Here is a 27340-nt window from a genome sequence, read left to right on the forward strand (position 1 = left end):
GGGGCAGGTGCTCAAGCAACCCCAGCCCCTCCCCTCTGCATGTGCCTGTATAGGTTTGTTTTGATCAACTCTACCTATTTCACTGTAAATTGTGGGAAATATGTTGTTTTGCTTAAAATTTGAACAAATTTGAAATTAATTTACTTGTGTGAATTCAATTTTGTGCCAAATTTGCTCTTTTAAATCAGTCCTGGCATTAATAAACCAACTGCTTAATGACAGACAAATGAAATAATGAGAAACAATGAGCACAATCTAAATTACGGATCCTTTCAAAAATATGAAACATTTTAACCAATGTTTACAGGATTAGGTTTAAGCTATATAGAAAAAAAACTAGAATAAAAATTAGAGAACATTTCTCCTGAAAACTAATAAAAGTTATGTTTTTATAAGAGCAAAGCGTATGCAGCGGTCTCAGGCGGTGTGACGGTTGTACTCGTGGGACGGATTCATCCCGTCGTAGTGGAACTCCCTCCACTGCTCGGTGCTCTCTCTGGTCCTCTCGGTTTGCTCTGAAGAAATTAGGGAGACAAACCTGAGCTTCAAAGTTGTCTAAACTCCTCTTCCTCCTCACCTCCGCTGCATCTGCTCTACGTGTGACACGTACCGTCGTTGTCCTCCTCGGCATAGCTCTCAAATTCATTCCTCTTCTCCTCGTGAAACTCCCTCTTTCGCTCGTCAGCAGCCAAAACCTGCCTCTGCTCCGCTGCAAACACAGAAGAAATCAGATAAGTAGGTAATGACCCAGATTTTAGATTCAAAAGGGTTCTCTGCTTTTTCTTCTATTTTGTGGCTATTGCTTCAAGAGGCAGTGTTATGTAAAATCAACTTTTTTGAGCTATACATTGTAATGTTATTCCATCATCAACAAATCTCCTCCTCAGAACTGCATTTTCCAAGCTTTCAACCTTCCGACTCTCAGAGCAACCCTTCCTTTTGACTCCCCCACTCAGCTCCTTCAGACTAGCCAGCAGCAATTAGCAAACACCTGGTGGAACTGCGCATCTGCTATGCTATACCGTTATGCAAGGTATTTTTCAGTAAATTGTTGCTGAAGACCCAATAAAAGAGCGATGTTGTGATGACTTCCTGAAGAGTGTCAGAAAAAGCAGGAGTTTGACAGTGCTGTGATTATGTGGCTCGGAAACATAATCAGACTAAAACACACGATGTGCATTAACAGTACCGTATTTTCTGCACTATAAGGTGCACCGGATTATAAGGTGCACTGTCGGCTTTTGAGGAAATTGACGGTTTTTAGGTGCGCCTGATAGTGCGGAAAATACGGTATTTACAAAACGTAAGGAGCACATTGAAAAGAGGCAGACCCGCGGTACCTCAGAGTCGCTTAGCTGAAATGTTTAAATGGATAAAACAACAAAAAAACAGGAAACCTGTTTAGGTTAATAGTTTTTGTTCACATGGTTATATTTCTGAAAGCCTTTCTTTTTTATCAGTCAGATTGTCAGCGAAACTCACACCGTCTGCATTAACGGTGGAGACATCGGCTCTGATCGGAAAAGAAACATTTTGCTAGATAATGTCAAACATTGAGAAGTTTTAATTATCGAACGTCATCAAACAGGGCGTTTTGAAGCAGCCAATAATACCTCAGAAATATACAGAGCCAACCATGAGAATCAACTCATTAAAACAAACATTGTAGTATAAATGTTTGGCTGTTGAACTGGACTGCTCCACAAATATTTCTGATAAACATTACATTGCCAAGAAAAACATACCTTTATCTTGTCTTTATTCTGTTCTCTCTCCCTGAAGAAAAAGTCATTTTTTGTGACATTGTTTTGCTATCGTACCCTAAACCGGAGCTTTGGAGGTTTGGATGTGCTCTGCTCATTGCAGCTCATATTACCGTGCAGTGTGGTACCTACCGCGGCCACCTGGGGGACCCCAAGAGCAATTTATTTTTTAATCTTTAATTTTGTCTATATAAGAAAGACTTCTACATACATTGTCAAATATATGTTATTGTTAAAATAATCACAACTTTATAATGAATTTGTATATTTTTATTCAATCAATCAATCAATCAAATTTTATTTGTATAGCACATTTCAGCAGCAAGGCATTTCAAAGTGCTTTACATAATTAAAATAAAAACAGAAATAATCAGTGAGAAAGAGAGAGATTAAAAAAAATAAAAATAAAAAAACAAAAAACATTACATCATTAAAACGTCGAAAAGAAAGAAGAAGAAATTAAAAACATTAAAGACAAAAAGATGGAAGACACCAAAACCCGCACTCGAATCCTAATTTAGCCATAAGCAACTCTAAACAAGTGGGTTTTAAGTTGAGATTTAAAGGCACCCAGTGTTTCAGCTGTTTTTACAGTTTTCTGGAAGTTTGTTCCAAATCTGAGGTGCTTCTCCTCGTCTGGTTCTGGTTCTGGGGATGCAGAGCAGACCAGAACCAGAAGATCTGAGGGGTCTAGACGGTTGGTACAGTAATAACAGATCTTTAAGGTATTGTGGTGCTAAACCGTTCAGTGATTTATAAACTAACATCAGTATTTTAAAGTCTATTCTCTGAGCTACAGGGAGCCAGTGTAGGGACTTTAAAACTGGTGTTATGTGCTCTATCTTCCTGGTTTTAGTGAGAACCCGAGCAGCAGCATTCCGGATCAGCTGCAGCTGTTTGATTGATTTATTAGTCAGACCAGTGAAGACGCTGTTGCAGTAATCAATGTGGCTAAAGATAAACGCATGGATGAGTTTCTCTAGATCGCGCTGAGACATAAGTCCTCTAAACCTAGAAACCTTCAGGTGATAGAAGGCCGACTTTGTGACTGTCTTAATGTGGTTCTGAAGGTTCAGGTCAGAGTCCATCACTACTCCCAGGTTTCGGGCCTGATCGCTGGTTTATAGTTGTAATAACTGAAGCTGTGCATTGATTCTGGTTCGCTCATCTTTAGGTCCAAAGATAATAACTTCAGTTTTGTTTCTGTTTAGCTGGAGAAAGTTTTGGCACATCCACATATTTATCTGTTCTAAGCATCTATTCAGTGATTGGATGGGTTCAGAGTCACCTGGTGACATCGTGATGTAGAGCTGTGTATCATCCGCATAATTGTGGTAGCTAATCCTATGTCCTGTTAAAACCTTACCCAGTGGGAGAATATAAATATTGAAAAGAAGGGGTCCTAGGATTGAACCTTGGGGTACCCCACATGTGACCTTTGACCTCTCTGATGAGAAGTTTCCGATTGAAACAAAGAAATCCCTGTTCTTTATGTAAGATTCAAACCAGTTGAGCACTGGACCGGAGAGTCCGACCCAACTCTCCAGTCGATTCAGTAAAATGTCATGGTCAACAGTGTCGAAAGCTGCACTGAGGAATTTATTAATATAATCACATAAAAATCATAACTAAAAAATCATAACTAAAAAAAAATCAGTTTCACTGATGGGGCCCACTAGCGGCCCTGGGGCCCTAAGCAGCCTCTTAGTTCGCTTGTGACTTGGGCCGGCCCTGCTGTCAGCCGTCACACAGAAAGCGGTGGCAACCCTTACTTTTATTTCTGAAAGATGGCAACCCTAGTAGTGGCAACCCTATGATGAGCCAGTCGACAACCCCCGATTATGTAGGACAGGGTTGTGTGGGTTTTGCTAAATGTTGTAAAGCCGTTTTAATAAACTCGCTACAGATAGAACTAAAATGGGAATAAATAAAGATGAAGGGTTGGAAACGTGACCAAAATTACCGGCGTGCTGTGCAATGAGATAAGTGAGAGGGAAACGAGGAAGCAAGAGGACAGTCTCCGCCTACCGGTTCACCGCTGCTGATCCCGTTCCCTTCACGACAGTCCAGCGCTACCACTTCTGGACTTTGATAACAGTACGTTAATTAATGAATTATTTATGCTAGTATGTCTCTGTAAGTTGGAATAACGTCCCAATTTGAATATCATTGAGATAAATAAATATACTATGTAAACCTATTGCAGCTTTTGCTCATTATGTTAATGTTGGTAGCGATGGCGTACGTTTATTAAAAACGCTAGAATGTTGTAAAACAAAACAAACAAAAAACCCCCATTAAAAACATATTTAGACAAAAAATGTCATCATATACAGTACATACTTGGTTCGGGCCAACCATTAATTTGCTTCCAAACCAATTGCAGTAAAAGCACAAGGCATTTATTCAGCTGTAGCTTCAGGTTGCTGTCTTTTTGCTTCAATATTTCATAGTTTTATTTCCTCAAGTACGCTATCTATCTATCTATCTATCTATCTATCTATCTATCTATCTATCTATCTATCTATCTATCTATCTATCTATCTATCTATCTATCTATCTATCTATCTATCTATCTATCTATCTATCTATCTATCTATCTATCTATCGCAGATTTCTTTGGCGTGACGCAAACAACGTGGGCGGGTAGAGAACTGACTGCGTCATCGTGTTGCTAGGATATTTTCTTTTATGACATAATACAGGTTCAACCTTGGACTATGACGTCTATTTTCAGCCATGGTAAGACAGTTCAGTCACTTTTCCCGATTTTGGAAAACAGACAGAACTTTTAAACAGCAAATTATTTTGCAAAGTAAACCTAGAAGAATTATTCATTTGTTGAACAACTTTTCTTGTCTGCCAGGATTTACCAAGACGTTGCAATGTCAAGAAATTTGAACACAACTGACTGCAGAAACCAGTGCCTTCAAACACTTGGACGTTCGAAAGTGAACTCAAAGTGTATCAACGCTGAATTTCAAGCTCTCCTTACAAGTATAGATTCCAAAGGTCTTCAGACAGAATTATTTAGGGAGGCATTGGCAAAGGAACATTGGAAGACTCTGTACTTTCGATGCCAAGCTTTTTTGTTGCAATTGTATCCATTGTGGAAAAATGTAATGAATCAGCTTCAGGAAAATATAGGCTACCTTTCAGCCTCTGATGCCGACAACAACCTTGATATACAGAGAGATATTCACGTTCTATCTTTGATTTTGGATGAACTTCATGCTCAAGCGGAGATTTTGCAACAAGAAAACCTGACACAAAATCAGCTGATTCCAAGAGATGTTTTGTCAGGTGAGCTTGAGCAAAATGAAGACAATCGTTACATGTTGCCAGAGGGTGAATCTGAAGATCGTTTTGTGGCTGGAAAGGCTCAAACAAGCAAGGACACAAACTATAGAGCCGTGGATACAGAATCTGGAGCGAGTTTGTTTTCTGTGAAAGAAAGGTTTGGTGAAACTTTGGAGTCTGAAGATCCAGACTGTGAGCGTAGGCAGACAATATCTTGGGAGCAAAACTACAAGCAGCAAATCTTGGACTCACAAAAATTTGTTGTACAAGAAGAAGAAAGAAATCAGGCGTTTCTCCTCTTGGAACAACATTCTGATGACAGGTCGGGGTTAATTAAGGAAACAGCCAAAAAGGATTATTACAAAAGGCAGTACGTAAAATCACAAACTGAGCTTTATAAGACGTTTACAAAGTTGCAGAAATTCAATATCTGTCTTGAAAAAGTCATAACTGACTTTCAAACTCTGAGTTTAGCTTACCTTAATCTTCAGAAAGAGATGTTCAAAGTGAAGTCAGAAAAGGATTTTTACGTAAACCAATTTGTTCAGTTCCATGCTGAACTCGTGAGAGTGAATTCGATGTGGCAGGACGTAAAGATGAAGCTTGAAAACAAGACATTCGAGTTTGAAAGCACCAGTTCATCTTGCAATGCCAACAAATATTTAGGTAGCGATATTGACAGTCTAAGTTCAGCTTTGAATGAGCTTCTGATTCAACTGGAAGCATCTAGGCAGACTGCTTCAGATTCAGAAGTAGACAAGTTCCTGTCTACTCCTCCTGACAGTCTAAGTTCAGCTTTGAATGAGCTTCTGATTGAACTGGAAGCATCTAGGCAGACTGCTTCAGATTCAGGAGTAGACAAGTTTGCAGCACAGGAGGATGTCGGTCAGAATTTTGAAGAAAACATGACTGTGCCTAAAAGTTCAAGTTCATCTGGAGAAGACAGCTTTGAAAAGGCAGATTCAGGAGTAGACAAGTTTGCAGCACAGGAGGATGTCGGTCAGAATTTTGAAGAAAACATGACTGTGCCTAAAAGTTCAAGTTCATCTGGAGAAGACAGCTTTGAAAAGGCAGATTCAGGAGTAGACAAGTTTGCAGCACAGGAGGATGTCGGTCAGAATTTTGAAGAAAACATGACTGTGCCTAAAAGTTCAAGTTCATCTGGAGAAGACAGCTTTGAAAAGGCAGATTCAGGAGTAGACAAGTTTGCAGCACAGGAGGATGTCGGTCAGAATTTTGAAGAAAACATGACTGTGCCTAAAAGTTCAAGTTCATCTGGAGAAGAAAGCTTTGAAAAGGCAGATTCAGGAGTAGACAAGTTTGCAGCACAGGAGGATGTCGGTCAGAATTTTGAAGAAAACATGACTGTGCCTAAAAGTTCAAGTTCATCTGGAGAAGACAGCTTTGAAAAGGCAGATTCAGGAGTAGACAAGTTTGCAGCACAGGAGGATGTCGGTCAGAATTTTGAAGAAAACATGACTGTGCCTAAAAGTTCAAGTTCATCTGGAGAAGACAGCTTTGAAAAGGCAGATTCAGGAGTAGACAAGTTTGCAGCACAGGAGGATGTCGGTCAGAATTTTGAAGAAAACATGACTGTGCCTAAAAGTTCAAGTTCATCTGGAGAAGACAGCTTTGAAAAGGCAGATTCAGGAGTAGACAAGTTTGCAGCACAGGAGGATGTCGGTCAGAATTTTGAAGAAAACATGACTGTGCCTAAATGTTCAAGTTCATCTGGAGAAGACAGCTTTGAAAAGGCAGATTCAGGAGTAGACAAGTTTGCAGCACAGGAGGATGTCGGTCAGAATTTTGAAGAAAACATGACTGTGCCTAAATGTTCAAGTTCATCTGGAGAAGACAGCTTTGAAAAGGCAGATGAAAACATCAAATCAGAAGAGAAACTTTATAAGTTAGTAGTCCCAAAAGACAGGTTTTCTGAAGAGACTGACTACGACAGGCGGAGGCTCTCTATGATTTTGGAGGAAGAATATGAAGTCTCTGACACTACAGAAAGTGAGCAAGAACAGATTTCAAATGAAAGGGAGGAAAAGGACCATTACAAAAATCTGTACAATGAATCACAAGATGTGGTCTTGCAGTTGCGTGCAGCAAAGGAAAAATGCAATCTGCAGTATAAAGACAAGTCAACAGAACCTGAAAGTTCAAGCTTATCTAGAAATGATGATGATGACGACGATGATTATTATGACGACGATGATGATGAAAATGTAGAAGAAATAATAAATGGTGTGTGGAAATCTGTAGATAAACTTAACTTTCAAGTTCAAACGATCAAACAGTCAGTTGAAAAATTTAGGAGCTTACCAGATTCAAAAGAAGTTCTTAGCATGAAGGACAGTTCTTTACAGACTGACCTTAGAGACACAATTGATGCTCCACAACCTGCACAAGTGGAGAAAACAGCTCCTGAAAGTGACCAAGAACTGATGACCAAGTTAGTTTCTCTTAAACAGAGATTTTGTGATCTTGAGACAGAGTTATCTGAAGCAAAGGAGCAAAGAAATCTTTACAAAAAACTCTACAAGGAGTTGGAAGCTGAGCTCCTGCAAGTGCACAAAACACTGGATAAAATTAATCCCAAAGATAGGACAGCTGGATCTGACACTGCAAGTTCATTTGGAAGTTATGGCAGTTATGAGGATAAAAATGTCGAACCTGCGCAGAAATCTGAATGTACTGAAAGCAATAAGAAATTAGCAAAACCAAACGAAACAAATATGAAGGACAAGTTTCCTTTAGAGTCTGATCAGAGTGTTCACAGCTCTACATTTCTGGATGGTAATGGAGGGGAACTTGGTTTGCCTAACCTGCAGCACCCTAGTGACACCATGGAAATCACGGATCTTGAATCCATGCCAGAGGACACGAGTTTTGCAACACAGAAAGAACTTGAGGATACTAACGCTGAGGACTTTACTTTGTCTGAGGACCATCATGTGTGTACAACAAAAGCAGAAATAACTCAGCTACTTTCCCTTCAACAAAGAAATGATTATCTTGAGGAGGAATTGCTTAAGGAAAAGGACAATTACAAAAAACTGTATGTTGAAGCACTACCTGAGCTGTTGGAGTTGCGTGCAATGAGGGACAAATTCCTTTTGAAATCTGAAGAGATGGCAAAAACAGTCGATACATGCATAATTGTAGCAGAGCTCAAAGAAACAATTTCAAATGAAACAATTTCTGAGCACAAAGAGAAGATATCTTACATAATTGTAGATCCTGACAACAAGGAGCTGGTTGTGCCTACTTTACAGGATTCTAGTGTGTTAGTGGAAACTCCTGCTCCACAACCTGCACAACTGGAGACCTCTGCTGCTACAACTGAGGGATCTAGAGACACACGTTACATAAGCTTGGATACTAATTCTCAGGACTCTGGCACATCTTTGGGCATCACATCTCTTGAATGTGATCAAGAACAGATTTCCACTTTGGGCGGTGGCCCTCTGAAAGGAACACAAGATACAGAACGAAGCAAAGAATCTCAAATTTTGTGTCAACTAGAAGAAGAGAAAAACAAGGTACTTTCCCTCCATCAGAGAGTTTCTGCTCTTGAGACAGAGTTATCTGAAGAAAAGGACCAAAAGCATTACTACAGCAATCTATCGAATGAATTCCATGATGAGCTCCTGAAACTGCGTGCAATACTAGAGAAAAATAATCAGACATCTAAACACAAGACGGCTGTACCTCAGACTTCAAGTTCATCTGAAAGTGATGGCAAAGTTTATGAAGATGAAAATATCAGAGAAGCACGGAGATCTGCAGATGAACTTGAATGTGAGGTTAAAAGCCTTTCAGAACTCACTGAAAAAATTAAGAAATTAACAGAACCATGTCAAGCAAATCCGAAGGGCACATTTTCTTTGGAGACGGACCAAAATGTGCAGATCTCCACAGTATTGGATGCTGAGCATGAGAACCAGGATGTGTGTACAACTGAAGTAGAAAAATCTGAGTTACTTTCCATTAAACAAATAAATTATGATCTTGAGGAGGAATTGCTTAAGGAAAAGGATGAAAAGGACTATTACAAAAAACTATATGATGAAGAACATCATGAGCTGTTGGAGTTGCGTGCAATGTGGGACAACTTCCTTTTGAAATCTGAAGAGACGGCAAAAACAGCCAATACGTGCATGATTGTAGCAGAGCCAGAAGAAACGATTTCAAATGAAACAATTTCTTCCGACACTGAGCATAAAGAAAACACATCTTACACAGTTTTAGTCACTGAAAATGATGATGTGTATGCACCTACTTTACAGGATTCTATTGTTACAGTGGAAACTCATGCCCCACAACCTGCACAACTGGAGACCTCAGCTGCTACGACTGAGGAGCCTAGAGACACACGTTACATAAGCTTGGATTCTAATTTTCAGAACTCTAGCACATCTTTGGACATCACAGCTCCTGAATGTGATCAAGAACAGATATCCACTTTGGGCGGTGGCCCTCTGAAAGGAACACAAGATACAGAACAAAGCAAAGAATCTCAAAGTTTGTGTCGACCACAAGCTGAAGTAAGCACGGCATTTTCCCTTCACCAGATAATTTCCGAACTTCATACACAGGTATCTAGAGAAAGGGAACAAATGGACTACTACCACCAACTATACAAGGAATCGCAAGATGAGCTCCTGAAATTGCGTGCAATACTAGACAAGACAGCTGTGTCTGACACTTCAAGTTCATGTGGAAATTATGACAGTGATTATGTAGATGAAAATATCAAAGCTGCACGGAGATCTGCAGATGAACTTGAATGTGAGGTTCAAAGCCTTTCAGAACTCACTGAAAAAATTAAGAAATTAACAGAACCATGTCAAGCAAATCCAAAGGGCACATTTTCTTTAGAGACGGACCAAAATGTGCAGATCTCCACAGTATTTGATCCTGAGCATGAGAAACAGGATGTGTGTACAACTGAAGTAGAAAAAACTGAGTTAATTTCCATTAAACAAATAAATTATGATCTTGAAGAGGAATTGCTTAAGGAAAAGGATGAAAAGGACTATTACAAAAAACTATATGATGAAGAACATCATGAGCTGTTGGAGTTGCGTGCAATGCGGGACAACTTCCTTTTGAAATCTGAAGATACGGTAAAAACAGCCAATACATGGATGATTGTAGCAGAGCCCAAAGAAACGATTTCAAATGAAACAATTTCTTCCGACGTTGAGCACAAAGAAAACACATCTTACACAGTTTTAGTCACTGAAAATGATGATGTATATGCACCTACTTTACAGGATTCTAGTGTTACAATGGAAACTCATGCCCCACAACCTGCACAACTGGAAACCTCAACTGCTACGACTGAGGAGCCTAGAGACACACGTAACATAAGCTTGGATTCTAATTTTCAGAACTCTAGCACATCTTTGGACATCACAGCTCCTGAATGTGATCAAGAACAGATATCCACTTTGGGTGGTGGCCCTCTGAAAGGAACACAAGATACAGAACAAAGCAAAGAATCTCAAAGTTTGTGTCGACCACAAGCTGAAGTAAGCACGGCATTTTCCCTTCACCAGATAATTTCCGAACTTGATATACAGGTATCTAGAGAAAGGGAACAAAAGGACTACTACCACCAGCTATACAAGGAATCGCAAGATGAGCTCCTGAAATTGCGTGCAATACTAGACAAGACAGCTGTGTCTGACACTTCAAGTTCATGTGGAAATTATGACAGTGATTATGTAGATGAAAATATCAAAGCTGCGCGGAGATCTGCAGATGAACTTGAATGTGAGGTTCAAAGCCTTTCAGAACTCACTGAAAAAATTAAGAAATTAACAGAACCATGTCAAGCAAATCCGAAGGGCACATTTTCTTCAGAGAGAGACCAGAGACCACCAAAGAAATTTGAGGATACTAAATCTCAGGAGTTTACTATGTCCGAAGAAGAGAAATCTATAATATCTTTGGATGTTGAAGCTCCAGAATCTGACCAAGAACATATTTCTACTTCAGAGGTTGATGTCATCCAGCAAAGACAAGATATGGAGAAAAGAAATGAAGAAGAAATCACCCAGCTGTCTTCAGAGCAACAGAGTGAGTGTGATCTTGAGGTGGATGTACTCGCAGATGCAAGTTCAACTGGTAGTGACAATGCAGAGTTTCTACATTCACCATCAGATGTACTTCAGCTTCAGATTGATTTGTCTGAACAATCTGACACAATACCAAATCGAGTAATGCCAACAGAAGTAATTCCTAGTGCTACACCGGTAATAAGCACTCAAGACTTTGCAGATTCTGACTTGAGTACAGCAGATAAAAATCAAACTAAGCTTCTGGAAAAGAAAATCTCATTTGAAGTGACAACTCCAGAATGCGAGCAGGTTGAAGTCTTTACTCCTGTCAGGGAGCAACACGAGCAAAATCAAGACACAATTTTTACAAAAGACCGAGATGCTGTTGTGGAAACAATAATTCTAGAAGAAGAGACAACGGTCATTGAGGCTGAGAATCATGATATAATAGAGCCTTCGACCTCGTCTGCACAACCTGAGAACTGGGCTGAAACTGGTGGTTTAACAGAGAGTTTATGGTTGGAAATCTCATTCTCAGAAATTGAGGACGAACTGTTTAGCCGATTTGACCCACACCATCACACCTCTTCTGACTCTGATTGTTCGAATTCAGAGTTTGAGAGAGCAGGTTCTTCAGCCGAATTAGGACAAGATGATGAAGTTCAGGAGAACCTGCAGGTCAGGCAGCAGAACACACCTGCACGTATTGGAGGTCACCAAGCTGGAGGGACTGACCTTGATCCTGATGAGGGTCACGTTCCAAATTCTTGGAGTTTTTCAACCTATTTCCTAAAATGTATTTTACTGACCCTACTTTTCTCCTTTTTGGGTGCATATATATTCAGTCAATATATATGCGTGAGACCCAAGTTTGATGTGAGCGACGATGTCTTCTCAATATTGGAACCCTTCTGTACCTTTGAAAATGTATTACCAGCTCCATTCTAATTTAGCCTACAAGAAAGCCAATGCATTTTATTTGGATAAACTTACAAAAGACCCCAAAGAAACAGATTTTAGACAAGTACTTTTGAAAAAAAAAGAAAGCCCTGATATGTCTGATATGTCCCTCAGCCTTGCAGCCTGAGGGACATATCAGAAGGTCTTGGAGATCACCTAGCTGGAGAGACCCACCAGGAGGACCTGGGGGTCACTCAGCTGGACAAAACCACCAGGAGGACTGGGAGGTCAGCCTTACAGTCAGACGGACACGCCAGGAGGTCTTGGAGGTCACCTAGCTGGAGACACCCACCAGGAGGAGCTGGAGGACAGCCGGATGGACAGACCCACCAGGAGGAATGGGAGCTCACCCAGCTGGAGAGACCTACCAGGAGGACCTGGAGGTCAGCCTTACAGTCAGACGGACCCACCAGGAGGTCTTGGAGGTCATCCAGCTTGAGAGACCCACCAGGAGGACCTGGGGGTCACTCAGCTGGACAAAACCACCAGGAGGACTGGGAGGTCAGCCTTACAGTCAGACGGACCCACCAGGAGGTCTTGGAGGTCATCCAGCTTGAGAGACCCACCAGGAGGACCTGGGGGTCACTCAGCTGGACAAAACCACCAGGAGGACTGGGAGGTCAGCCTTACAGTCAGACGGACACGCCAGGAGGTCTTGGAGGTCACCTAGCTGGAGACACCCACCAGGAGGAGCTGGAGGACAGCCGGATGGACAGACCCACCAGGAGGAATGGGAGCTCACCCAGCTGGAGAGACCCACCAGGAGGACCTGGAGGTCAGCCTTACAGTGAGACGGACCCACCAGGAGGTCTTGGAGGTCACCCAGCTTGAGAGACCCACCAGGAGGACCTGGGGGTCACTCAGCTGGACAAACCCACCAGGAGGACTGGGAGGTTAGCCTTACAGTCAGACGGACACGCCAGGAGGTCTTGGAGGTCACCTAGCTGGAGACACCCACCAGGAGGAGCTGGAGGTCAGCCGGATGGACAGACCCACCAGGAGGAATGGGAGCTCACCCAGCTGGAGAGACCCACCAGGAGGACCTGGAGGTCACCCAGCAGGAGGACCTGGAGATCACCCAGCTGGACAAACCCACCAGGAGGACTGGGAGGTCAGCCTTACAGTCAGACGGACACGCCAGGAGGTCTTGGAGGTCACCTAGCTGGAGACACCCACCAGGAGGAGCTGGAGGTCAGCCGGATGGACAGACCCACCAGGAAGAATGGGAGCTCACCCAGCTGGAGAGACCCACCAGGAGGACCTGGAGGTCAGCCTTACAGTCAGACAGACCCACCAGGAGGTCTTGGAGGTCACCCAGCATGAGAGACCCACCAGGAGGACCTGGGGGTCACTCAGCTGGACAAACCCACCAGGAGGACAGGGAGGTCAACCTTACAGTCAGACGGACACACCAGGAGGTCTTGGAGGTCACCTAGCTGGAGACACCCCCCATGAGGACCAGGAGATCCCCCAGCAGGAGGACCTGGAGATCACCCAACTGATGAGACTCACAAGGAGGACAGGAGGTAACCTAGCTGGATGGACCCCTCAGGAGGACCTGGAGGTCACCCAGCTGGACCTGTTCGGCAGTAAGGCTGACCTCTAGATCCTCCTGTTGGTTTTTCTCCATTAGGTAAAGTTAATTCGTCATGTCAAATGTGCATATCTGTCACAAAATGAGACAGATATGCCCTTAAGTCTTTCATTAAAAGGACCAATGTCCTGTACTGACATAGCACCTCTTGAAGGTGTCTGGTTCTGGACAGGACTTTTACTTATTTAATTTGCAGGAACCGGTTTTTCTCCAGGTGCTCTGGTTTTTTCCCAAAAATCGTTCACTTTGGTTAAGTTATCTGGCCAATGTAAAATTTCTGTTCCTGCCATAGTGGCTTTTCTTTAGATCAGTTTTTCTTTAGCTGCTGCTTATTTAATTGTATTTAAATCTCTAAACTTTCTTATATTTTATTTATTTTATTCAGATTCATTCTGTCTGTTCTTAGTTTTTATCCTCCTCATGTGATTTTACTTTCTAAGTAAGTAAAGTTTTTCACAGACACAATCACAAAACACTGTACAATAAAAAAATCAACTTTAAAACTACACAAAGCAAAAACAAACACAAGAAACACAACAAAATCATGATGTAAAAAAACCTGAGAAAATTAAAAAGCTTTTAGTTGCTTTTGAAAAACCTCTAAAGTGTCAACTCCAGACAAGATGACACAAAAGCATGAACAATTTTCTCTAGGTCAACTCTGGAGACCATATATGTTATTTTAGCAATGTTTCTTAGTTAACCCTTTATTTGAAAGGGTGTGCATAAGCAACTTTTTTGTCAAAAGAGTCATTATTTACATACAACATTCATAAACATTCATTAAGACTTCTCCATGTTCATAACAAGTGCTATGTCATATTTATGACAGCGTCATGTCAGTCTTATGCACACCCCTTACTGTTTCTTAAATGAAAGAGACAAAAGAAACACCAGGAGGACCTGGAGGTCACCTAGATGGTGAGACCCACAAGGAGGACCTGGACTTCAGCCTTACTGCAAAACAGACCACCAGGAGGTCTTGGAGATCACCCAGCTGGAGAGACCCACAAGGAGGACCTGGAGGTCACCCAGCAGTAAGGCTGACCTCTAGATCCTCCTGGTGGTTTTTCTCCATTAGGTAAAGTTAATTCGTCATGTCAAATGTGCATATCTGTCACAAAATGAGACAGATATGCCCTTAAGTCTTTCATCAAAAGGACTAATGTCCTGTACTGACTAGAACATAGCACCTCTTGAAGGTGTCTAGTTCTGGACAGGACTTTTACTTATTCAATTTGCAGGAACCGGTTTTTCTCCAGGCGCTCTGGTTTTTCCCAAAAATCGTTCACTTTGGTTAAGTTATCTGGCCAATGTAAAATTTCTGTTCCTGCCATAGTGGCTTTTCTTTAGATCAGTTTTTCTTTAGCTGCTGCTTATTTAATTGTATTTAAATTTGGTGGTGCCTCTGGTCGCTTGGTAATAGGAGATCTTTTGCTGGCTGGTGTTGATTCAGGTGGCGGAATAGATGTAAAGAATGAGAAACCTTAAACAAATCTGATGACAGCTGATCACTGCTCTTTATCCTTATCTTTGCTGCTGATTTTTGCTAACACACTTCAGAGGTGGGGACTCGAGTCACATGACTTGGACTCGAGTCATTAAAATCACGACTTGAGACTTGACTTGACAAAATGCTTAAAGACTTGGGACTTGACTGGGGACTTGACTTGAAGCTGTTTACTTGAAAAGACTTGATATTTTACTCAAGTCAAAAATTTAAAACATGTTATAAAGGGACCCCATTAATTCATTTCACTCATTACGTATTAACAGGCAAAGAAGTCCTTCTCTCTGTTTTTCCACACTCCGTATGTATGTGTGCGTAAGCTGCAGCACAACCAATCAAATTAACAGGATTTAAAAATAACAACGTGAAGAAAAAAAATGAGAGCCAAAAAAAAATAAGCTGCAGCACAACCAATCAAATTAACAGGATTTAAAAATAACAACGTGAAGAAAAAAAATGAGAGCCAAAAAAAAAATACTCATAGCAGATTTGATACTGAGGAATTTCTTTTGGGTACATCCAGGGGTGAAAGTAGTTTTAAATTCTTGGGGGTACAATGACAAAAAAATAAAAAATTATATATATATATGCACCAGCAACCCTCCCCACTAAGGGACAAGGGTGTAAAGAAGATATATATATATATATATATATATATATATATATATATATATATATATATATATATATATATATATATATATATATATATATATAAAAGCTGGTAGCTCTTGAATTGTTACAGAATGGAGCTGTATTTCTTTCAGTCCTTCAGTCCACTGGCTGAAATGTTGACACCTTGAGATGCCATGAGACCTAAATCCTGACCATCATGGCATGGAGAGCATCCCAGCTTTCCATGTCTGGCATATAACCATTCATTTTATCTTTTAAACTGGTTCTATTGATCCTGTGTCCAGACAGAGGGATAATCAGTCGCCCAGCATCATGACCTGTTTGTTCTGAAGATCCTGCAGCTTCCACTTCTCTTTCTAACATGGCACCTCCTCACCCTGACTCTCATACTGATAGGAGGAACCACAGAGCTCTGTTAGGTTAAAAGCACATCTTCTGAAGTTTGGATATTTTTCCTCCAACAGGTTACAGAGGAATCACCTCAAACCAGATGTTGCACTGGATTTAATTTCACTGTCATTTGTGAATGTTAGCTCCTCATTTTCAACAGTGGAGCTATAAAGGTTGAAAAAGGTTAATATTTTGGAGAAAGTCTCATCAACATCAATATTTCCACTAAATAAGAGGCAGAAAACAAAATTGTTTGATAAAGGAAAAGCTTCTCAGACTCTGAGCCCGACAGCAGCAAGCTATTTTTTTATATTAGACAATTAATTTAATTTCACACAATTATCACGGATCGATGTTCTGGCATCCACCGGAATGATGTGTGGTTGCGCCACTGCCCTTGTCCCTCGGTGGGGTCGGGAGGGGTGCTGGTGCCTATCTCCAGCTGGCGTGCTGGGCGAGGGGCCGGGTGGACCCTGGGCAGGTCGCTAGTCTGTCGCAGGGCAACACAGAGACACAGTCATGTTTTTGGACCGTGGGAGGAAGAAAGCCCACGCACAGGGAGAACATGCAAGCTCCATGCAGAGAGACCGGGGCCAGGAATCGAACCCAGAGCCTTCTTGCTGCAGGCAGTGGCGGAGCCAGAGGGGGGGCCAGGAGGCCAGTGCCCCCCCTGTCATCTGATTGGCCCCTCTAGTGGCCCCCCCAGATGATTGACATGTAACAGCACCAGGTTATTCCTGTACATTATTTGGAATCATTCTAAGTCAACCTAATATCTAAAGAAGAAAAACAATAATAAATATATGAAAAGAAAATGTATAAAACTTTAAATAAGTCCATGTGACATAAATAAATAGATTTAGATCAGGCGCGATACCAGCCTCCTTTATACTCATAACAACAAGCTGATATTCTTCTCCTGGATGTTTCAGTTGTGCTGCGCTGTGGTGCAATTCAAAGGCTAAAGCCCTTCATACCTGGTGGTGATGGTAAAACACCAATAAGTTATTTATTGATCCTCCGCAAAAAAGAGAAAAAACCGAAGAGGGGCCGACAATGTTCGTAGTTTGGAGCAGAGGTTGCGCTAGAGTTTTTTCGTTGTCCGTCAAAGAAAAAAAATCATTTTATTTCCAATTTGTAGTCATTAAACGAAACATTTATTATTTCTCTGTTAGAACGTTTTTGAAATCAGGTAACATTTCACGAAATGACGTGATTAGAAGACGGCAGAACTCTGATCGTTTCCTGATCCCGCACTGACTTCCCTCAGCGGGAGAAAAACCCAGCAGAAGTGGATCAGCTCCGCTAAGCGCTCCAAAGCCTCTGGTCCCTTAAAGCGTCCAGATCAGAGATGATTCTCTGACAGATATTGTTCTTAGTCTGATTAATAATGAGCTCCACGATGTTCTCTGTGCGTAAAGCTTAAACTGTCTGCGCACCAAGTGGTCAGCTGCGCTTGATCACAGTCTGGATAGAAACCAGCGGACTGCTCTCTGTTCTTATCAAGATGAGGTGAGGAGGGAATCTGACATATTAACTCAGTTAAGTTTTTACTGGTTTTGTTTTTAAAAATATATTGTATATTTGGCGTTTGTCATCTCATGTGTGATTAATTGGAGCGTAACCGTGGAGCATTTATTGTCCAGCGCTCTGCGCTTGTTTCTGCCTAACGGATCTGCACTTTAATTTCTTTCCTCTCTCAACAGTCAGCTGTTATTCCTCTACTTAAACTACAATAAGTAGATCACATTCTCTTTAGGTTTTCTCTGTGTGCTGCAAACTCATTAAATGTAAACTCATTAGAAGCCCGAACCACCATCAGGCAAATAATTGTGGTCCGACCCGAACTATTTTTACCTGTCAAATTACCTGTCCAAGCAGAGCTTCCTAACCAAGGTGTCCATAACTCTTCAACACGCTGTCAGCTCCCGGTCAGAAAGATGCATTTAGTTCAGTGTCCATGAGATGATATTCAGAAAAGATATTTTATTTGATTGATTTTAGTTTCCTCTGCGATTAACTCTGCATAAGGTCTATCATGTCTCCATGTGCGCCAGTCTAAGGTGTTAATTATAACATGTCAAATGACAGAAGGGCTTAAGAAAATAACCAAATATTCAGTTTGATAGATAGATAGATAGATAGATAGATAGATAGATAGATAGATAGATAGATAGATAGATAGATAGATAGATAGATAGATAGACACACATTTTAAATTTTGCCCCCCCAGAGGTAGTCCTGGCCCCCCCTTGGCCCCCCCAACTTTAAAAGTCTAGCTCCGCCACTGGCTGCAGGGCAACAGCTCTACCACCTGCGCCACTGTGCAACCCCCCTGGGTACATCAATCATGAAATATCCAACTAAAAACGGAGTGAAACATGCAAAACCTGCAAGACCGGGAATTAGACAGACAACCAATCAAAAGGCACCACGCAACAAGCTCAAGCACAATACAACCACAGATGCCAATCTCTTTCAAACAGCAGAGCAAAGAAAACAACAACAACAACAACAAAAAAAACAACTCGCGCCAAAACAAAACAATATTCTGTACCAAGTTTCAAAAATTTACATATGGCTCCTACACCTGCTGTTGTTCAGGCGGCTCCCGTCAAATCCGCTGTGGTGTTTTTGCTGCGACGGCTCACGGCGTCATGACTTCCAACAGTATGGCTGTCAGTAAGAATATAATTTGCTGAGATGTGTAAATGTTTATTAAAGTTGGACTTGCAGTTATTGCCACATAAATACAGTATCTACTAGATGTGACTTTGTAATTGCTGTTTTATTTAACAAGTTTCGATGTGACTGTAATGTCCTCCTTCATCCACAGGAGGGCGCTCTATGAGTTCTCAGGGATCTGCAGGGATGTGTGCTTGAATCTAACCAAACGCCTCTGTGTGATCAATCACAACTGACTCATCCGACTTAATGAAATATTTTTATTCTTTTTAAAGAAAGAAAAACACCTAAAAACAGCTTTTTATCCCCTTGTGCCACTGGGATATACGTTTACTACCTGACACTGTTTCTTCTCGGTAAACCTCAAACATGACGGGTTGTGGAGAACGACCAGTGATGTGACGGTATTTCTGCTTCATTTTGCTCCCATCGCAGTGGTGCAGTTGAGGTATCGTGCTCTGCTTCCACTCCTGAACTGGCTGCTCTGAGAAACAGCTATCACTGTGAAATCACTGTGCTTTTCATACCAGCCTGTTGAATTTAGCTGAAAGACTCCGTCCTCATCCCCTCCCCTCCTGCTCTGTCGCTCTGTAAAAACTGTGGAATGTGGAATTTAAAAAAAGGAAGAAGAAAAAAAGCAGTCCAGAAAGTAACAAGTGCATGGCTTTTCCACCTTTTAATAACAAAAGATGTGGTGACTATCAAAGATTTTGGAAGTATACTTGCTGTAAATACAAGAACTCTACAACAGTCTTGCGTTTTTTATTTTATATCATTAGAAGAAAAGTAGGGGTGCACTGATTCATCTGTGACAATTTACGTAATTTTGGGAGATTGGTGTTCAGCTGATTTTTACATGTGAAATCAGCCGAACGTATCCACGGATCTTATCTACCTTGGCAAGAGTCAAAAAATCAGCCACTGTCTTCTTCTGCTCTGTCGTCAGAAAGTTTGACTGATAGACCGGACCACCAGGTCATGTCTGAACGTTTATTGTTAACAATAGCCACTATTCAGTTCAATTCAGCGACTTTCTTGCTACATTATTGAGCAACATTTCAGACAAAATAAATTGGTATTGGCCAAAATTGGAATCGGAAAGCAGGTCAGGCTTTTAAAAGATCGGTAATCAGCCAGAAATCTGCAATCGGTGCAATCCTAAAGAAAACGTGAAGCAATAAAAGATTTTAACTTTACATAAAACGCCATACTGCAGAAATGTGTCTATAGCTGAGCCAAACAGGGAGAGGAAGTTGGATATGTTACATCTTCACAACCATGTTAAAATTATAGGCAAAGTAATGTCAGAAGTGTCTCCACCTACTAAAGACAAATTGACATGATCGTGACATGATTGACGTGTTTTTGTGTGTTTATTTTTGAGTTTTCTGTGATCCTGTTCCCTGTGAGTCCTGTCTCTGCGTCTTCCCTGTTGATTGTCTCCCAGGTGTGTCTCGTTCCCTTGATTACCCATGTGTAGTCTCACCTGTTGTCTGTGTTCTTCGTCAGGTCCTTGTCTAATGTTGTTTGTATCTGGTTAGTCGGCTTGGTAGAACTGTCAAGTCCTGAGTCGACTAGCTCGCATTACATTGTACTGTTGCTGTTGCTACCGGTGCTGAGCTCTAGCCTCCCTCTCTGCCATGCTGCCAGCCTTCTGATTCGTGTAAGAGCAGAATTCTTCATTAAAGCATCACCATTTTCATCTTACCTGGGTCTCAGCGTTTCTTCTTACCACCAACCACCTCACCCCATGACACAAATAGAAAATCATGTCCACAACAAAGCAAACCCCATGATTTGGGGCTGGTTCCAGGGCTTGCCTACACACGCAGCTACATGATTTTTCAAGTGAGTTTTTGTTTTTTAACCCAAAAATTTGAGTTGCTCATTCAAGTGAGTCGTACCTGTACAAAAGATTGTTATTTGTTCCAGCCCTTTAGTTTGGTTTTCTTTATCTAGGTGTTTCATGTGTAGTGCCGTTTTCCTCCACTGGGTGGCTTCTTGTTCATACTTCACTTATGGACATGAGCATTCAGTGAGGCGGCTCCCAAGGCAGATTTGTTATTACCTCTTTATATCGTGTGCGTCCATTGAATGTAAGTGGTACTGTTGATGTGTAAGAGCTGTATTTGTATATTGTCTTGTCGAATGTTATGGTCGCTTAGTGTGGTTTGTTCGTATTATGTAGAGCTAGAGTTAACTGTTTAGGTTAAGCTGTAAGCTCAGTTAATTAGACGCAGCTGTCGCTGGTGTTACAATTTCCGACCGAAATGCCGTGTTTCTCTTGTATGTTTTGTAGTGTTACGCTATTGTCGGTCGGATTGGATTGGTTGTTGTTTACGTGTAGAGCATTTACAGACATATACTCATGGTTTGTATTTGTTTGTCTTTATAGGAAACCACACATACCCACAGCTACATACACACGCATACACCCATACACACACAATCTCATCTACTAGCGCACCCCCTTGAATCCTGCCCGTTATGTGTATGGATGAAGCTGGAAGTATATTAAAGTCAAGTTAAGCCTAATTCTGGACTCGGACGTTCTCTCCTTTCAATAACTCACCTCAACATATACAATAGCTGTCCTAACCCGACGCCTGGAGTGATTGCTTATCCACAATAAAACCAGTTTCAGTCTTTGATACAGTACCTATTTTTCTTATTACAATAATTTATTAGCTCTCAATTTTTTACATTGGAAAAGCTTGACAATTTAACAGGAAAGCTTTACTTTTTATAGTCTCTGTATATTTTTGCTCTCTGAAGGAAAGTAAATAAGATTTACTACTACTCGGAAATTACATAGGCGTTCTTTAGAATAGATACTGTTACAATAAAAATAATAGCTTGTAACCCTTGCTGATATGAATAAAAAAATACAGATGTGCATGGTCACTTTAAAACAAATGCTTAATATTCAGCGAACATGTTTGTAAACAACATCTAAGCTTACTTTTCTACAGAGTACTGAATATTAACCCTGTTGATAAGAAAAGAGGATTATCATCTTACTTGTAAATTTTTTTAATACAAGTAAGGCTAGCCTCCAAAAGTATCCATTTCATTATGGCTACAGAAAAACGTAAATCCGACCACTCTGGTTTGCAAGCACTGCAGTTGGTGGCAATTCAATCAATCACTCCTCCATCATGTTACTATTATATTCTGGTGTAACATAATTTAATTGTTTTCGCAATCAGACAATTAAATGTTGCAAACATTAAAATTTGAACAAATCTGAAATTAATGTACTTGTGTGAATTCAATTTTGTGCCAAATTTGCTCTTTTAAATCAGTGCTGGCGTTAATAAACCAACTGCTTAATGACAGACAAATGAAATAATGAGAAACAATGAGCACAATCTAAATTACGGATTCTTTCAAAAAATATGAAACATTTTAACCAATGTTTACAGGATTAGGTTTAAGCTATATAGAAAAAAAACTAGAACAAAAATTGGAGAACATTTCTTCTGAAAACTAATGAAACTTATGTTTTTATAAGAGCAAAGCGTATGCAGCGGTCTCAGGCGGTGTGACGGTTGTACTCGTGGGACGGATTCATCCCGTCGTAGTGGAACTCCCTCCACTGCTCGGTGCTCTCTCTGGTCCTCTCGGTTTGCTCTGAAGAAATTAGGGAGACAAACCTGAGCTTCAAAGTTGTCTAAACTCCTCTTCCTCCGCACCTCCGCTGCATCTGCTCTACGTGTGACACATACCGTCGTTGTCCTCCTCGGCATAGCTCTCAAATTCATTCCTCTTCTCCTCGTGAAATTCCCTCTTTCGCTCGTCAGCAGCCAAAACCTGCCTCTGCTCCGCTGCAAACGCAGAAGAAATCAGATAAGTAGGTAATGACCCAGATTTTAGATTCAAAAGGGTTCTCTGCTTTTTCTTCTATTTTGTGGCTATTGCTTCAAGAGGCAGTGTTATGTAAAATCAACTTTTTTGAGCTATACATTGTAATGTTATTCCATCATCAACAAATCTCCTCCTCAGAGCTGCATTTTCCAAGCTTTCAACCTTCCGACTCTCAGAGCAACCTTTCCTTTTGACTCCCCCACTCAGCTCCTTCAGACTAGCCAGCAGCAATTAGCAAACACCTGGTGGAACTGCGCATCTGCTATGCTATACCGTTATGCAAGCTATTTCTCAGTAAATTGTTGCTGAAGACCCAATAAAAGAGTGATGTTGTGATGACTTCATAAAGAGTGTCAGAAAAAGCAGGAGTTTCTTAAATAACTTGACAGTGCTGTGATTATGTGGCTGGGAAACATAATCAGACTAAAACACATGATGTGCATTAACAGTACCGTATTTTCTGCACTATAAGGTGCACCGGATTATAAGGTGCACTGTCGGCTTTTGAGGAAATTGACGGTTTTTAGGTGCGCCTGATAGTGCGGAAAATACGGTATTTACAGAACGTAAGGAGCACATTGAAAAGAGGCAGACCCGCGGTACCTCAGAGTCGCTGAGCTGAAATGTTTAAATGGAAAAAACAACAAAAAAACAGGAAACCTGTAAGGGTTCATAGTTTTTGTTCACATGGTTATATTTCTGAAAGCCTTTCTTTTTTATCAGTCAGATTGTCAGCGAAACTCACACCGTCTGCAGTAACCACGACCCCTGACCTTTTCTCAGACTTGGCTGCTCAAGTTTGTGCTTCCGCTGCTAAGAGCAGAACATCCTGAGAGTAAAAAAGACTGACAGACTGAGGTTGACTGTAATGTTATTTTGTATGACTGTAATTTTCTTTTATTATTAATTATTATTATTATTATTATTATTATTATTTATTATTATTACTATCATTTATGTCTGTGGAATCCAGGAAGGAGCATTCAAAATGTGTGGCCTGTTTGACCTTCTTGCCTGTATTTTATTTTGTCTGGTCAAATTCCTCATTGAACTCCCAGCCGCTCTCCCACCTACTCACTCCTCCATCCCGCTCCCAGCTTTACTCTCTTGCTCTTTTTCACCTTGTTAGCATGTTACACAACATCGCGCCTTAACGCTCTTGAGACATTTTTTTGTGACATTGTTTCGCTATTGTATCCTAAACCGGAGCTTTGGAGGTTTGGATGTGCTCTGCTCATTGCAGATCAAATTACCGCGCAGTGCGGTACCTACCGCGGCCACCGGGGGACCCCAAGAGCAATTTATTTTTTAATCTTTAATTTTGTCCATATAAGAAAGACTTCTACATACATTGTCAAATATATGTTATTGTTAAAAAAAAATCACAACTTTATAATGAATTTGTATATTTTTATTAATATAATCACATAAAAATCATAACTAAAAAAAAAATCTGTTCCACTTAGGGGTTCCCCTAGGGGCCCTGGGGCACTAAGCAGGCGCTTAGTTCGCTTGTGACTTGGGCCGACCCTGCTGTCAGCCGTCACACAGAAAGTGGCTGCGCTCAGAGACGTGGGTGTTGGAGCTCCATGCTGGCCTGTGACTCCTGCTGCTGGGAGGGGAGCAGCAGGTCTACGGTCGGGCCAAGTTCAGAAACCAAAACAGTCCCAACAGTCACCAGCTTCACAGCAGCGTGTTTGTAATGTAACTAAAGACTGAGGTGATCAGTTGGCGAGGGTAAATCTGCTAAAGATTAACCTAAGCACCACAGCAGCCCGTCCAGGTTTCACAAAAAAATCAAAATTGATAAAAAGATCATTTTATCTGTCTTAGAATGAAAACACAGTAAAAGTCAGATTTTCTTAATGAAAATCTAAGTGCTGTCAATGAGATCTCTTACATTCTGACATGTTTTCCATTTATATCATCTTTTATGCTGTGCTTTTTTATTTACTTTTCAGGTTGGTTCAGACATGGCAGCAATCAGGATTTATGCGCTCTTTCTTTTTTTAGTTATTTGGCAGCTTGTTGAATACATCTACCAGCTCTGCATCAGATGTGCAAAGCATTCCAATATATTGGCGATAGTGTTCAGCATAATCTCTGTAAGTTTTAACGGCTTAAGGATTGCAAACATGCTAATGTATATTCCATGTTTAGGACACTACTACTACTACTACTACTACTACTACTACTAATAATAATAATAATAATAATAATAATAATAATAATGATAAAAAATGAGTGTGCATAATTACATTTCTTTATTTTGTTCTGATTTGCATTTTATTTCTAAATGAATTCAACAGAACAAACTGGTCCATGTTCCTCTTGTGTAAAACTCCTTGATGGTAACACACAGATTCCCACAGTGACCACCTTAGCGTATCCACATGCAGCGATACGCCTCCGCCTCTCTGACCAGACACTTTGCACCAAACTCACCATTGATCTCGTCCGTGGATTTCACAGCTCGCCTGGTGCGCTTCCTGAAGAAGTTGGAGGCATCAGCTTCTTTCATGAAGATCCTCCTCAGCTGACCTAAGGTGGGGGAATAGATTGTTGTTGTTGTTTTTTTCAGCATTGAAGGACAAAACGAGAGGTCACACACGGTTGTGAAATGCAGCTCCACACCTGCTGGACTTTTTGCATTTCTCGTGCTGCTATCCACAGCTGCAGATTCGGCTGTCTCTGGAGACACTGCGTTTGGAGACAGAAATGAGACAGGTCTGACTAAAAATAAATTTAGAAAAAGCACATCTCAGTACAACAGAGACAAAACAGACGTCAGCAGAGTCCTTGACATAAGATTTGGTAAGCATTAAACTCACAGCTCAGTGCAAGCAGCACTGCAAGGAGAGCCAGGAGGGTTGCATACGTCCAGGACATTTTTTTAAAACTCCGTGTCCTGATGTGTTCGGGGGAAACCAGCGTCGACAAACAAACAGGAGGGACAGAGATGACTGAGACTGGGATTAGAGAAGGGCGGAAGAGGTCGGGGAAATCTGGACTACCTGTCAGGAGAGAGAGGGACAGAGAGAGAGAGAGAAGGTGAGAAAGAGGGAGACCTTGCAGATTTGAGAGTAAAAGCAAGAGAGAAAGTAGCAAGAAAGTGCATAAATTATAAAACAATATAATCATCTGTTTTTCTTATTTAGCTGAGATAACATTTTGGACCCTTAGCTAAATTTTTCTGCAGCTCCATCTGTCTTTCCATCAACTCTGATCAGCTCCACTGCATCCCCCTCAGGAAAAGTGCCCCCCACAGTATGATCCTGCAATGAGCTCATAAGAGCGTTCAGGGAGCGATGTGTTAGATTTCCACGCTACATATGGCAAATAAGGTTAATTTAAATTGGCTTTTCAGTCAGAGAAATATACAAACCCAGTTATACAGGCTGATTATGAAGAAGAGGTCTGAGTCATTCCAGCGTTAGGAAAAAGACGGACAAGGAACAAATAAATATTTAACTTCCAGTGACAGAAAACAGCTGAGCTGATGCACAGATTTCCAACCAAAGGCCTCCTGAGTGTGGGCTCCTTCGTACGGCACCCTCCAACTCTGTCTGCTTTGCATAAATAGAGCTTGGGAGTGAGCAGCCCTATGCATACTTGACTGTTTTCCAACGTGGATCGTGGCTGCGCCCCAGAAAACAGTGAATGTCCTAATGTTTGGTGAGGAATTTGAAACTGGTGGTGCTTTGGCTCACGGGAAAGTGAGAGGAAATTGCAGGGAGGGCTTGAGAAGGCGAGACAGAGGTGGGAATGTTTCGCTTAGTTCGGTGCGAAAGCTGAAGAGAAATGTGATTCTGATTTGCACGGATGAAACTGAATTGCGACATTAAGTTAGCCTGAAATACGGGTCAAAGGTCAGGGGTCTCTTAGCACAAACTCAACCCCACACAAAAGGCATTCTTGTTTCAAGGGAACGTGCAAACATTGTCATTGTCATTGCTCAGCTGAGTTTTCAAAGATTTAGCCTGAATTTAACCTAAATCAACACTGTCCAGACTTTTCATCATGGACCAAAATCACCTGTTTGAAAACACTCAGGGGGCACTTTCTTAAGGTAGAAGTGCAAAAATAATTTTATTGTCAATTATTTTCTTTTTACCTGATCAGCAATAACATGCCATTTGATTAAAAACGGGTCTCAAATTTGTACAATTTCCTAACTTGTTGACACAGATATTAATCTCAGCTTATTCCCATGAGAACTCTCGTTGAAAACCCTTAACTGCATTCAACCCATTTAAATTATTGTCTAAGTCTGTTTTTGAGTAAAAAGTTGCTTTCATTTTTTATGACATATCTTTCTTTCTGGCCTTTTAACAATTGTACTTTCTGTCTTGGATCACCTTTGTAACGTGAGAAAATACGAAAAAGTTCAAAGGGTGTGATTTTATTTTCTTTCTTCAAAATTTTCATCATATCAATATTCTCCAGCAGATGTCGCCATTGAGTCAAACCTGGTGTGGTGTATTTTCTCGCAGCTGCCGGTAGATGGCGCTGTTGAAACTGACGACTCGATAGCTCAAGCGGCCGTGTGGTGGCAGAAGGCAGCGTC

The 27340-nt window shown here is 41.1% G+C and overlaps 1 protein-coding gene across 3 annotated transcripts; it reads right to left on the reverse strand.

The window, feature by feature from the left end:
- Positions 1 to 27335, reverse strand: LOC103466368 (putative cartilage matrix-associated protein). 3 transcript variants are annotated; one of them, XM_081607913.1, is made up of 6 exons: positions 26159 to 26428; positions 25605 to 25787; positions 25408 to 25473; positions 25219 to 25314; positions 611 to 709; positions 1 to 515 (listed from the first exon to the last, which is right to left on the reverse strand). In XM_081607913.1, the coding sequence occupies exons 2-6, from the start codon at positions 25660 to 25662 to the stop codon at positions 418 to 420; spliced, it is 417 nt and encodes a 138-aa protein (XP_081464039.1). In that variant the 5' UTR covers positions 25663 to 25787; positions 26159 to 26428; the 3' UTR covers positions 1 to 417. The 3 variants fall into 3 exon arrangements, with proteins under 3 accessions (XP_081464039.1, XP_081464038.1, XP_081464037.1); XM_081607912.1 differs by lacking the exons at positions 1 to 515; positions 611 to 709; positions 26159 to 26428 and adding exons at positions 22068 to 22539; positions 22635 to 22733; positions 27243 to 27335; XM_081607911.1 differs by lacking the exons at positions 1 to 515; positions 611 to 709 and adding exons at positions 22068 to 22539; positions 22635 to 22733 and having other exon boundaries at positions 26159 to 26347.
- Positions 27336 to 27340: the final 5 nt, after the last annotated feature.

The sequence above is a fragment of the Poecilia reticulata genome, chromosome 6 (genome assembly GCF_904066995.2).
Source record: "Poecilia reticulata chromosome 6, P_reticulata-male-v2, whole genome shotgun sequence".
NCBI classification, from domain to species: Eukaryota; Metazoa; Chordata; class Actinopteri; order Cyprinodontiformes; family Poeciliidae; genus Poecilia; species Poecilia reticulata.